Below are 13,937 nucleotides of genomic sequence, written 5' to 3' on the forward strand. Positions count from 1 at the left end.
TGATTCCTTTTAGGAGAGATCCATCTTTATAGCACACTTGGAGATTCTTTTATATCCATGGTAATTCTCAAATGCCATATCCAATATGAGTAGAGTGATTTACCTGGTGCTAGCTACAGTAGATGTAGTAGACAAAATTACATTGTGGTGATCTCTGCAGTGGTTTGTGTACTAGAGAGAAACCTACTTTTTATCCCTGTTGTCAGGAGTAAAGCATTTTACAAGATTGGTGTCTATATGTATAGCTTAAAGTGGAATGCACCAGAGTCTAATGTGAGGCTAATAGAAGATGTGGTGAGTCTCATGTTTCTAAGGCCGGACACAGTGTAACAGCTGGGGGAAAGGATGTATGTGAGCGCAGACAGAAGTGAACAGCTTCTCAAAGTAGGACATTCCTCAGACTAGTTATGCTGAGCGTGTCATGTTGAGGTTAGTCCAATGCTATACAATATGTCAGAGGGGCTTGGGAAGTTGACAGTCTAGTGTTAGAGTAGGAGTAGTGAGTGGGAATCTGACCCCAGTGTAGCACAATAACTGAAGTCCAGGTGAATATAATCTTCTACAGTCTACCTGCTGTTTTCAAGACCGCATTATGTTCACAGAAAGTCAATCTCAATTTTTTCAAACATTAGAACACATTCTCTCTCTCACACAATGTGAGTCAGAGTTTAATTATAGCGTTTTTTTGTTTTACTGATTACGTTTTTACTAATAACTTTTTTACTAATAACTTTGGTTCAGTTTGATGAATCTTCACAAAACTTTCCCAAAATAACTTCATCCACCATAGCTCCTACCTGAAATGAAATGTTTTTGGTTGACCTGTCAAGCGTCGGCCTAGGAACGATCCAAAAAAACTTTTCCCCCATGCATTTCTCATAGGAAAAATTAGCCAATACAGAAAAAACTGCTGAAATTTGGAAGAATGCGGAGTTTTTACTCAAAAAGCATGCCTTTTATGATTTGTTGTAAATCTGTGCAGTAGTTTTCTATAGATATATTGACTATTGGACCAATGGGACAGCAAATTAAAAAAAAAAAAAGTGTTCCAATTGGCTGAATGCTTTTTTCTATCTTGCTCTCACAGGAGCTTGGGCTGTGGATGGCTGGCTGCAACCTGAACAAAAATATTTGAGCTGCCATTACATGTCTGTCCCAGTGCTCTGCACATTTTAAAAAAAATAGGTATAAGGGGGCAGGGAGTGGGTTATGCTGACCACCACACCCCTCCCTACCCTCTTCAACCGAACATTGGTTGGTAAGAGTGGGTGCCCTTTGGTGGTGCGCGGTGAGGGTTTGACCATCTGTGGGGTTAGAGTGCAGGGCCTGGCCATTGGCCAGTCTCTGTAGCCAGCCCCCGCACATGGCCCAAAGGAGGGGGGTACGAAGGGGTATTGTAATAAGATATTCCTTTGCGTAAAAAAAAAAAAAAAAATCAAAGGGAAAAGTGGAGTTATAAGTGAGGAATGCAGTAAGATTTTAAGAAAAGAAAACTTTGAAATTCTGTGAAAAAGTACTATTGTTTAAAAGCCCCAAAATACTGAAATTCTCCTGTTATGAATAACTGACATAAGTGTAACTTGCATCGCTGTAATGTACTGCTTATGCCTTCATATATATATCACTGATCACATTTGATATGGAGGCGCAAGTAAGGCTTTTGTCAGTCCTGTATAACCAGCGGCTGTCAGTGCTTTTGTTTTTAAACAGTAGTGCTTCTTTAGTGAATTTCTAAGGTTTGTTTTTTAACGTCATTTAAAAACTACCATCCTCCTGTATAACTTCACTTTAGCCTTTGTCTCGTATATATATATATATATATATATATATATATATATATATATATATATATATTTGCCAGCCACAGTTCAAAGATTGCTGCGCACTCCAACCAGTATTCTTAGTTATTCCCTGTGATTCTGCAACATCTATGAATAATGAAGAAACTTTAAAGCTTTTTGTTTGCCTTTGCCTCCCCATTAAGCTCTGGACCAGCTCCATCTCCAGGCAGTTTCATGCCAAGCCCATCACCACAGCCATCACAAAGCCCAGCTGCTGCACGCACCCCACAGAACTTTAGCGTTCCTTCACCAGGACCTCTAAACACTCCAGGTAAGGTGAATAAAGAGCTGACATTAAGTTTGATCATCATTACCAAGGTGCTATAGCTATGGGTAGAAGGTTGGACTACAATGTCAGATCAAAGGTGAGATGAAGGTACACTAGGAGAAAATCATTGGAACTCAGCGAACATTGATTGGTATAGAATCAAATGGCTACAAACAACAATCCGAGCAATGTGGGAAGACAAACTCGGATAATATGGAGTACAATGGGAGTTTGGATTTGTGCCCTGGTGCCTTGTCAGCTTTTTGCTTAGAATCTAATTCTCTAGAATGCAGTGTGCATTCTTTGTATAACTCAAAGAAGCCATTGCCGCTTCCTGTAGCTCATACAGCCTTTAGATAAGTTAAAATCTTTGAATCATTTTTAGCTCCATGTAATTGTCATCTCACTTGTTGCCAGGGCATCAGTAGTTTCACCGAAGGTTTAACTGCCAGCCTCACTTTAAGTTTTGAATTTCACCAGGTAACCCAAATTCGGTGATGAGCCCAGCCAGCTCTAGCCAATCTGAAGAGCAGCAGTACCTCGAGAAGCTAAAGCAGCTGTCCAAGTACATTGAGCCACTACGACGAATGATTAACAAGATCGACAAAAACGAAGGTGCGTTTAATTTGCAGCCAACTCCAAGTGTGGTCGGTGAGTTACTGGATCATGAAAGAGTCAGTGTTGAAGATGTACACTGGACTTTGCCAGTGATGTTTCCTTTGTACCATGCAGCAATCATTTCACCAGTAGTGTTGAATGTTCCCATTGTATATTTGCCATCAGTGCTGTAAAAACATCTGATGTGTGTGATGGGCATACCCATTGTACGGTGACACTTCAGATACATAATTGCTTATTGTGCCATTAAATGCACCATGACATCTCGCATCATGCCACACTCCAACTCTAACATACTTTTCCTCCTTCACTGAGCTCGTTACAGTAACATGCTTATTTGTCTTTCTTTACAGATAGAAAGAAGGACCTCAGTAAGATGAAGAGTCTTTTGGATATACTTACAGATCCCTCCAAACGGTGTGTATGAGTCCGGTCACTAGACCCATGTATTCTCATGGCTGTTTTTGGTATTGGTGATTTTTCTGCTTGCAATTCCGTTTTCATGTAATTGTTGGCTCTTTGTATTCCTTTTCGGTTTCTTGTACAAATCACATTTCCACAATTGCAAAATGCAACTACACTTTCTCTATAACAGGAGTATCATTTGTAGCTGCATGATCACCCTCTCAGTAAACAATCTATATAGTCATTGAATATAGAAATCAAAACTCTGCATTAGCTCAATAAAGGGACAGTTTGTGTGCTTCGCTTTTTGTTGTAAGGAATGTGCATATCCCTTGAACGATTTACCTGTTCTAAAAAAGTATTTTTTTTAATGTTTGGTGCATGTTTTGTCTTCTGGATTCAGTCATGCTGTGCCTGAACACTTTTACTGCATTTTTTTTGTTTTTTTGTTAACGGCCATAATAGTCAGAGGTAGCGATTTTCGGAAATGCAGGAAATAGCGCTGTCCGATTTGAAGTATGAGCCTCGAACACGGTAGTGTTATCCAATGGGAGAAACATACTCTGCATAGGGTCACTGGTAAATGACTTGCAGGACTGTTCTTCTGGACTTAAGGCAAGTAGGGACCAAGATGCAAGAAACCACCAAGAGTTCAAGTTTACCTGCCCTGGTGTGTCTGGGTGCAGAGGTGCTTTCCACGGTGGTAGCCTTGAACAGTACACTTAGAGGTCAATGGGAAACAGTACCTGCAAAGAAAGGCTAGTTCGACAGAACCCAAAGGGGTCTCGGCTCTTGAGGGTCTCAGGACCACAGAGGGCACAGTCTGTTTCAGTGGACTCTGGTTGAGGGGGCCATGGTGCATAGGTGTTTTGGTCAGCGGGTCGGCAGATTTGAGTCTCACAGTTCTCTTCTTGTTGCACCTGCAGAAGAAACACAGCAAGAAAATGTCTAGCATGGAGCTGGCCTCAGTTGAGGTTCCTCAACGTGCAGGTCGGTTTGGCGGTGGTGGTTTTCGGCCTGAACACAAACAGACCGAGGTGCTTGTAACAGGCTCCAGTACCCTGAGTATTGGTGCAGGGTGCCTCCAGGGTGGATCAGCGTCTCAGACTGGGTAGATCGAAGGGGCTTACCTCCTGGACACTCGATGACCTCCTCCTGGCTGCTTCTGCGTCGGTGGACCTGGTTGTCAGCAAGTCGGGGTTTTGCAATTGTTGGGCCAGTTGCAGGCAGGCTGGGTTAGGTGCCAAGTCCACAGCTAGTCCACAGTTCTTGCGTTCTTCGGTTCTTTGTCCTCTTTCTTCTTCAGTCAGGTGAATCTGAGCTCCTGGTGTTGGGAGGCCATCTAAATACTAAATGTAGGGGCATTAAGGGGAGTGAAGGGTAATAGCCAATGTGCTACTTACTCTTGAGGTCACTACACCCCCTATATAACTACTTCCTGTGGGGAGTGGGCATAACTCTGTACCAGAGTTCCTAATTCCACTAAGGAGGTGGAGCCCTTACTTCGTGGGGACATCAGTCAGCCCGCCTTAGGGGTGCGACTAGCCTGGAGGTACAACAAGCCTACTTGCATAGCTGATTTCCTGCCTGTCCTGGTGTCAAATGGGCCTCAGGGCAGGGAGTCGCATCTCCCAAGTCTGGGAGAAGCAGTCTCGCATATCATAGGTGGCAGGGGCTTTGAAGCCGCTGGCCTTGATATGCTAAATCACTAGCCATCCTGCTGGAGGAGGTGTGAATAACTTCCTCCGGAGCAGGCATTGTTTCTGGCTTCAGAGTGTCGGCTCTCACATGCAGAGTTTCAGAAATGCATCTGTGGTGGCAGGCTGGGTGAGACCAGTCAGCCAGCACACTAACTAGTGGTAGGTTTTTCAGGGGACACCTTTAAGGTGCCCACTGGGTGCCCGTCATGATAAATCTTGTACAGGCAGCAGTATCGATTTATTAAGACAAGGTGCTTGATACCAAGCACAATAGGTTTAAGTGAAGCCATCATGTAGCTGGGGAACTTGGAACGACCAGTGCCCAGTACATATACCTAAGACGGTTTCCTTGTTCATTTGTACCATCTAGTAATTGAACTAGACAGCCCAAGGGCAGATCTGCTCATGCATAGATGCCCTTACATGTAATTTGATGCACCCTGCTTTAGGTCTACAAGGCTTGCTGTAGGGGTGACTTGCATATATTACATGCACTGACTTGGGCCAAATGAGGACACGGAGACTCTCTGAAGCTTCGCGATCTAGGCGTCTGACTTCGGCTTGAGAATAAGCTCAATATCCTGTTCAAAGGTACGATGGTGAACCCTCACAAACAAGGAGATTGTGGGCCACCTTCTATATCAGTTTTCTTACCACCATTAGACAAACATTAGGTTTTATAATTTTTGTTTTCTATCAGAGTGACTGACTTATCCTGAAGAATGCCCCTTAACCCTTGGTTGGGTCACGTATTGGGCAGAAACATGTCGACCATATATGGGCTAACTTATTTCCAGACTCAGCAGATGCTGTCCATGGTCCTGATGGAGGTCTGGGCCATACTCTCCCAAGCTATGGGAGAGATGTGGCCAAGTTCACTAACAGTTTGAGAGCAGTGCCACGATTGGTTATGGGAGTTGCGGAGCCCAAGGAGTGAACACTGAGATGTAGCGAGGTCATACAGCAAGGTAAGTGTGTTCCTGGTTGGTGGTGTTGGTCTTGCAGGATGAATAGTTCCGCATTCCTGTACTTTCTGCCACAGATGTTACCTACGATTCACGGTGAGCCACAAGCACTTTCAGGTTGCCATGCTTCCTTTTGGCCTCACCCAGCGCCCCTCTAGTGTACACCAAGGTGATGGTGGTGGTTGCAGTGCATCTGTGGAGATAGTTTTAACCTATTTTGAGAACTGGCTGTCATCTCCCGCTCCAGACAAAGGCGAACCTCCTGCACTCGCTGGGGTTCACTATCAACGTGCCAGAGTCACACCTGACTCTCTCTGACGCTCCCTTTCATTTGAGGTTTTCTGGACACTGTACAGTTTCGGGCTTATCCACCCGGACGACAAGTCCAGGATAGTCAGGCTATGATACTGATGTTTCAGCCTCTGTCCTGGCCTGAATTTTAGGTCAGACTGGCTGAGGCTGCTTGGATTCATGGTTTCCTGCAAACTGCTTGTGACTCATGCCTGCTGGCATATGTGGGCTCTGCAGCGGGAACTTAAGTTCCCATGGGCGCAGCATCAGGGGAATCTCTCCGACTCAGCACACATCTCAGAGGGAACTGCAAAAGATCTGCAGAGGTGGCTAACAAACTTTCTCTGTCGATTGAATAAACAATGTGTTTCTCTGTTGATTCCCATAGTCTTTTCACCTCAGTCAGTTTGCGGTCGACTTCCTCAAAGGCCCTCCATCGAGGCTTGGCCCCTGTGGGCCTCCTTCCACTGCCTCTGCTTACGAGAATAACCAAGTAATGGACAGAGCTCCATTCTGCTTTTGCCCGATGTGTCGAGCAAAGTACCCTAGGACAGACCTTCATTCAGTGTGCAACCTGTGTCTGTCCCCAGACCATCAAAAATGTTCTGCTCGAAACATCTTGCCTTCCGATGTAAGAAGACCCTTCTATGTCATCCAGATCGACGTCTTGCTCCTGCAGCTATGGCACACCACAGTTAAGAAGACCCACCGGACCTGTTTAGGGAACAGGTGCCCGATGCCAAGCGAACCGCAAGTGTTCCCAGATCAGCTAAGATACACTAGCTTGAACGTGAATTGGACTCCGGCGTTGATAAGTCCCCGCCTGTTCAGCACCCTTCCGACAAATCTACAGGAGTGAGTACAGACACCCCTCCTCCTAAGCCTCTATGACACTCTGTACCCAACCGTCGCCCTTGATCTGGTCAGGATTCAGGTTCGCATGCCAAAACACTAGGCCTCAAGTTCGCCACTGCCCAACGGCCATGGCTGGCACCAAGATAGAGAGTCTGAGCTGTAGGAACCATCCTTCGCATTGAAACATGACTGTAAGTCACACCCGTCACCTTTGACATCCAGCTCCAAGCCGTTCTCGTTGTCAGAGCATGGCCCCAGGGCACACCCGTCGACTTTGACCAGCTCCTCCAAGGCGCACTTGGTGTCGAAGCACAGTTCCCCATCCCACTCAGTGGCATCAATTTCAGCAACCTCCTCCGCACAGACAGCAGCGACGCTTGGCTCCAATCAACACCTATTTTCTAATCCAGCTCTTCGAAGGCAGTCTCTGCATTGAAGCACAGCTCCACGTCACACCAGCTGACTGCGGCAGGCTCTTCAGTCCCGCCTTAGAAACACCTTTTGCGGCCGGACAAAGCAAAGCTCACCCTCCTTGGCACTTAAAAAGCAGCCTCTTCTCTCGTCTTTGATGACCAGGAGCAGCCTATCCTTTAGCGACTTCAACAGGAGCTCGACTCAAGGCAACACCAAGCTCCTATTCAGCCTGGGAATAGCCATATTCTGTCTAAACCTGTTCCTTCACAGAGGCAGCTGACTTTAAAGGAGGCCATCAATCCACCATTGTACCCCGCCCCCAAGAAACCTTGGCACCATGTCCAGAGCGCACCTCTGCCACCTCTGGACCCTGCTTCTAAGAAACCTAGTCATCATGGTGAAAGCTCGCCTCCGCCACCTCATTCCTCACCCTCTCCCCTCTTGGCCTTGTCACCTCCTATACACCCGCCCTACTTCATGCTCACAAGGGCCATATCTTCAGTGTCCCCTTCCTTTAGACTGTGGGAGGAATAGTTCAAGGTCTCGTGACCACTATTATGACCCATCAGGCACCACTAAAACCTACAGTGTTACATGGGAGGATTATACGGTTGACCCAGCAGGCGATACTGACCTGGATCTCTATCTAGCTCAGCCCTCACCACCCTAAAATACCGATGCATACCACAAGGTGTTGCAAAGGTTTGCTGTTTACCATAAGGTTATCATGCATAAGGAGCCAGAAGATACTGACTTCCTCACAGTGACCTTATCTTTCACACAGAGGTCAATGTAATACCTTCCGATGCTCCAAGGTGTGCTTACACCCTCCACTGATCTCTTTTAGGAGCTGGCTAAAGACTTGTGTTATTATGCCCAGAGAGGAAAAAAGGTTTCAGGCTGTCCCCTCTGCTCCTTCATACATCAGATGTGGTTTGCACTGCATGAACCCGTGCAGGCTCAGTGTTCTGTAGTTGCCTAAGCGCCTCCTAATCCAGAAAAGATGCGGAACCGGCACTCCGATGGTTTTTTGCATCTGACTTTATTTTTTAAAGTGAATTCATCCACGCGTTCCGGTTGTTTCTCACAGCCTTGTTCACGATGACGAGCAAGTAATTTTTTCTTTCATTAAATACACACTTACTCCTCCGGACATGCGCATGGTAAGAGGACAACGTTTTTCAATACCACAGTATGATTACTACTAAAATCGTGGCAGCCATCTCAGAAAAAGAAACTGCAAAAAATCTCAGCTAACACGTGAAATTTCGCGTGCTCGCGGAGATTTTGGGCTGATTAATGCGTTACTGAATTTGAGCTTCAACTCGGGCACCTGCTTTATTTATATCTGTAAGTGCTTCCTGTTGATGTTTAAGTTTTGTGACAGGAGCATCTTGCCAGAATGAATCCTTCCCTGCATGTTTATCCAAGAAGATGCCACCGTTTTGTGCAATACCTCTACACAACTGGAGTACTTTCTACTGGCTAATCAGTAAGTGCTACCTCGTTGGGTAAATGCATGCATAGTCCATTTCCTACACTACAGCTGCGTAAAGGGCCAGAAGAGTTGTCGCCAGTGACCATGTGTGCCTGTAACTTTGCCACCGCGCTGATGGGCGCCGGGGTCCCTTGAATGAGCTGTCCATCATAGTGGGGAAAGGGCGGGAAGACGTTGCACACTGCTAGTGTGTGTGGGGCCAAATGGGCTGGGCTTCTAGGCCAGTTCACATGCCTCTTGTTTATAAAGGATCAGAGCAGGGTCTCTGAGGCAGACAAGGAGAAGGAACCGCCTTGTCACAGGAAGTACACAAGGATTGTGCTCGAGAAAATGAAGGATGCAAAGACCACCGGCAAGGATTACAGCTAACATTTCAGAGTGGAAATGGGGAGGACTGACATCTGCTTAGCCACCACCACGCTCACGATTTTTTGGGCAGATTAATGCTTTCCACAATTTGAGCTTCAACTCGGACACCTGCTTTATTTAGATCTGTAAGTGCTTCCTGTTGAGGTTTAGTGACAGGAGCATCGTGCCAGAATGAATCCTGCCCTGCATATTTCCGTTCCACCGCGGAACTTGCGAAGTTTCGACATTTTGCATTCCGCGCGGAACGCGAAAATGCCGTAATTTCGCAAGTTCCGTGAGCGGAACGGAATTTGTCACCCACCCTTAGTCATAATATACAAATAATTCCCCTCAAGGTGATCAAAACATTTTTCATCAAACCAACAATTAAAATTGGATAGTTCCTTAGATGTTTAAAGAAATACATTTTTCTTAATAAAAACAAAACACCATAATGCACGTTTTTTAGGTCTCACCTGAACCAGCGCACATGTGCTGCTCTGCGAGGCATTTAGTAAGGGTTTTTAAACCCTGCACACAAGCTTGTGCGTGTGCTTTTTTTTTTATCATTTGCTATTTGGGCTTTGCATGCGTCTTTCTAAGAAAGACAGCAAGCAATTGGTCCAAGGCGGGTGCATGTCCCGCCTTCTGTGTCCTGTGGCGCTCTGGAGCGAGCGCTGTGCCATCTGTTTTTAATTATCTTTGTCGACGCACAGTTCGCCAGATGGAGGGCAGGCTACAGAGTATCACCTAGAAGAGGACACTGCTTTTCCGGTTCCTTAGTCAAACTGTCTTGCTGAATGACACATAGTTTAGAAATTCACGAAATGTGCGACACCGCACGCCTGCGCCTGAAAAAACAGAAGCTATTTGAAAAAAAACTGAGGCTGAGTGGCAAGGCACTGCTCGGAAGCAAGAACAAATGACTCCTGTGATCTTTTTAAAAGCATCAAGTAAGTGAGTGACATGTCTTATCCCGGTTTTGTAGGCCACCAGGTCCCCCAGTCCGTCAACCCACATGTCACGACGTAATTGTGAATCAAAGACCGTAATAGAACAGAAACAGCCTGAAATGGATTTTGCCTGCCCAAGAAAAGTAAACACATATGTGCATTAAAAGAATTAGAACATATCTTCAGTGGTTTGCTTTATTTACTTACTGCTAAGAAGCCATTACTAACTGCATTTATATAGTGCTTACTACCCCTGACTAATATATAGCGCTACCTGAAAAATAAGCAAAAACTGGACGAAAGAAACATTGCGTCTATGCATTGTGTTCCAAAAAAATGCATTCGATCGGTTATTCTACTTGACGTGATATCCAAATCAGACCTGTGCTCCGGGCCCCGTGAGACTCAGTGAGTTACAGACCCCGTGTGAAGAGGACCGCCGCGCTCCTTGGAAAGGTATTGGTGTGAGTTCAGAGAACTTTCAAATATCGCCCTTTTAGGCTTGGATTTTAATGGTGTCTTTATAATGTCCAAGCAATGCAATTGTTGTGAAAAGGTAAAACGTTTATAGTTTTTTCAAGGTGATATGCTTAAGAACTTTAATTTTTAATAGGTGGTATGGCTTTAACATTTCACTCTGAACTCTTAAGTCGGTTACTTGTTCCTCGTGCTAACATGCACTGATGAAGGGCTCCAATAATCTGGATAACCCCAACTAAAACCTAGAACAGCATCTGCTGGGTGCATTTTTATGTTAGTGCAGTTCTTTATCTGGTCCAGTCTGTCACATAATCATTTCCCGTGGCATCATGGGAGCTGCACTCCGGGAATGCGCTGCTCAGCAGTGGTCACGCGGCCGCATTGCGCTAGGTTCACAGTTTGTTGAAAGCCGCAGTCTGACGGAACTAAGCAGAAAGATACAGAGGCCATGATTTCAAATTATACAGAAATAAAAAAACACATGTTTTGTTCGTTCATTTCGTTCTGCGTACTTATGAGATGTTTGGAGTTTGTTCTTCAGGTCTTACTGGGTGTGGCGTGTGGGAGACCTTAACACGATTTTCCGGCCTTAAAAACCACGCGTCTTTGGTTGCAGCAGCAACCAGGCCCCATTCTGTGTGAGATGTAATGGCACCCGCTCCTAAAAAGAGCTTCCCTTTTACTCCCCTAGTCCCTCCAAAAGCCTGGCCCGCTGATTCCTTTACCACCTAGAAAGAGCAGGTCGCAAATGTATGCTAAGCGGTTTTACAACCTGAAAAATCGTCGCACACATTACAAATTTCATAGGGGTTGATTTATAAGTGCAGTGTACTGGGGTGATTTTACGAGACAGTAACCGCCCCAGAGCCATGCAACTCACGAAGGCAAGGGGCATACTAACAGGGCAGTCTGCTCAGAGAAGGGAGGGCCTCACGCGTTCATAGGATCTAGAAGAAAATGCACACCAGTTCACTAGGACACCAGACACACAAACAGTGGCAAGACAGGATGTAGGCATGCAGCACTAGGGTCAGCAAAAAAGAGAGGCACTGCAGGGGGCAGTCACACATGGCCTAACAGCCCTTCACCGCAGAATAAATAAAGGCAATGCAGGGTGCAGGCACGGAGGACTTCAAAAAAACTTCCATCCATTCCATGTAGCTCTCATACAATGATAGCAGGTTACAGTCCATGGTCTTCAGTGGTCACTCATGAGGAAGGCCCAGCTGGACAGCAGTTACACTCCTCTGCCAAGTCAGGCAGGTGTCCCTAACCACCGCACAGCAGGATTCTCAACACTAAGCTTGGGCTGCAGAGTGCGGGTCCTATATGCACCGGGCAGTCTTCTCCTTGTCACTTTCAGTAGTCGACTTCTCTCCACCAACGCAAAGCACAGAATCTCGGTTGGTCAAGCAGTCTATATTCTCTGCAGTCTATATTCTCTGCGTGCAGTCATGGCCATCCCTTTGGGTCATTCCATTGTTCAGATGCTGCTCTGGGCAGGTCTCAGGCTGTAATTGGATTTGGGTTCAGCTCTGCGTGTGCGCTGCTTATCCCACGTATGCTGTTCTCATTCTCAGGAGTGCTATAGGTCGGGTTGCTTTCCTTCCAACAATTTTCATGCTTGGATTGTCTTTTCTTTACCTAGAAAGGTAGGTCTCTACTCCTCTAGTGTTTTTTTTTGCAAATGTTAACAGTAGTCCACTTTTAATGTCCCAAAGGCAAGACTTATTGGCTATGCCAATGCTTGTTAGTATAAATGGACAGTTCCTAATGGTGAACTTTGTATTGTACCTCGAGGTTTGTAAAGTGCAAAAATGCTTTCATTCCACAGCTGGCCTTATTTCTTCATCTCTTTTAGATATTACAATACTGCATTTCTCTATGTGCAAAACTTACTTGGTGTCTACCTTATAAAGTGCAAGTGCCTATAAAGTGCTCTAGTTATTTTTAAAGTGCAAGACAGTTCCAACTACTTAACTGTTGTAACCTTTTTTCAATCCAATAAAAGTCCCTCCCTCCTCATCTTCTGGGACATCTGTAAGTGCAAACTTATAATATAGGATAAATTAGATTTTATTCTCCTACTCACCCAATTCTCACTTTCTACTCTTTTTTTTTCATCAGGAGTAATAAAAAAAGGTTTTATTAAATAGTTAAAAACTGTCCCTTCGGTGATCTAAAGTGCTACAAACAAAGTTCTAGTGTATAGGTAACTTGTCCTCTTCTATTTGTTTAGTTTCGTCCATCTCTTTTAGCTCTACTGATGAATGTGCAAACTTAGGTGCAGAATTTAATAAAGGCATGTAAACAATTCCTCATCTACGTTAAAACCATAAGGTTCGATACTGTCCAATTCCAGGTTGAAGTATGTTTCTAGCTTCCTCAGTTCCCTTTCTCTATCTCCACCCCTTCTTTTCTTTGACACTTGTGCTAAACCGCAATGTCATTAATGATGGATCACTCTGATGTTCCTTTTCAAAGTGACTTGCCACTGGGTAGCTACGGTCTTTATTGATGATGGCTCTTTTATGCTGCAGTTGTCTTTTATGTACTGGTAGTGTAGTACTACCAACATATATACTTTCTGACAGGGACACTTTAAAATGTACAAAACTTGTTTTACAGGTTAATCCTCGTACTTTTAGAGTTTTGTTGAACACTGTCTGGAGAAATGAGATATTTTTGCAGCGTGAATCTTTTCTGGATTCACTATGCTGTACATTATTCCGTCATCTAGTGGTTGAGTCTGGAATTGTAGTATTTCTTCTCTTTTTTTTTTTTTTCGTGGTCTGGTGGGCGCCGACATACCACCATTTGGTGTCCTTCTGTCACGTCGACGTGCTTCCTCCGGAAGCTCACACCTTTGGTTGACATCTTCAGATTATTATTTTTTCCGCCGTTGGGTCTGGATCTAGACTGAAGGAGCTCCAGAACTTTGGAGAGAAAAATCCACGAAAATCATCGAAAATAACCTAGAAGAGCAGAAAAACAACTTAGCGACACATCGGCCTTCGAGACGGTGAACCAGGACGCAGAGGAGGAGGAAAACACAGACTTCGACGTCCTACGGAGAATGGACACACAGGGGGCTGAAATGGACAAGACACCATTCAAGTTCTGTGACAGTTGCCACCACAAGTACGCACAGAAGAACCAGCACCCGGTCTGTAACCTTTGCCTGCCGCTAGACTACCGCTCCGAAGATTGCCACGCGTGCTCTGCATTCACCCTGAAGACTTTGAGGGTGAGGCAAAGAAGAGCGAATTACAGCATGCCGGGGCAAGGACCATCACCATCG

At 45.2% G+C, this 13,937-nt stretch overlaps 1 protein-coding gene across 2 annotated transcripts in view; it reads left to right on the forward strand.

Annotated features, from left to right (window-relative positions):
- Positions 1–13,937, forward strand: part of MED15 (mediator complex subunit 15) — a 723,364-nt gene that overhangs the window by 396,650 nt on the left and 312,777 nt on the right. For both annotated transcript variants that reach the window (XM_085634093.1, XM_085634094.1), the window contains exons 10-12: positions 1,985–2,112; positions 2,590–2,724; positions 3,081–3,144. In XM_085634093.1, the coding sequence (XP_085490219.1) occupies positions 1,985–2,112; positions 2,590–2,724; positions 3,081–3,144 (327 nt within the window). The remainder of the gene's footprint in view (positions 1–1,984; positions 2,113–2,589; positions 2,725–3,080; positions 3,145–13,937) is intronic.

This window comes from Triturus cristatus, chromosome 11 (assembly GCF_964204655.1).
Source record: "Triturus cristatus chromosome 11, aTriCri1.1, whole genome shotgun sequence".
NCBI lineage: Eukaryota > Metazoa > Chordata > Amphibia > Caudata > Salamandridae > Triturus > Triturus cristatus.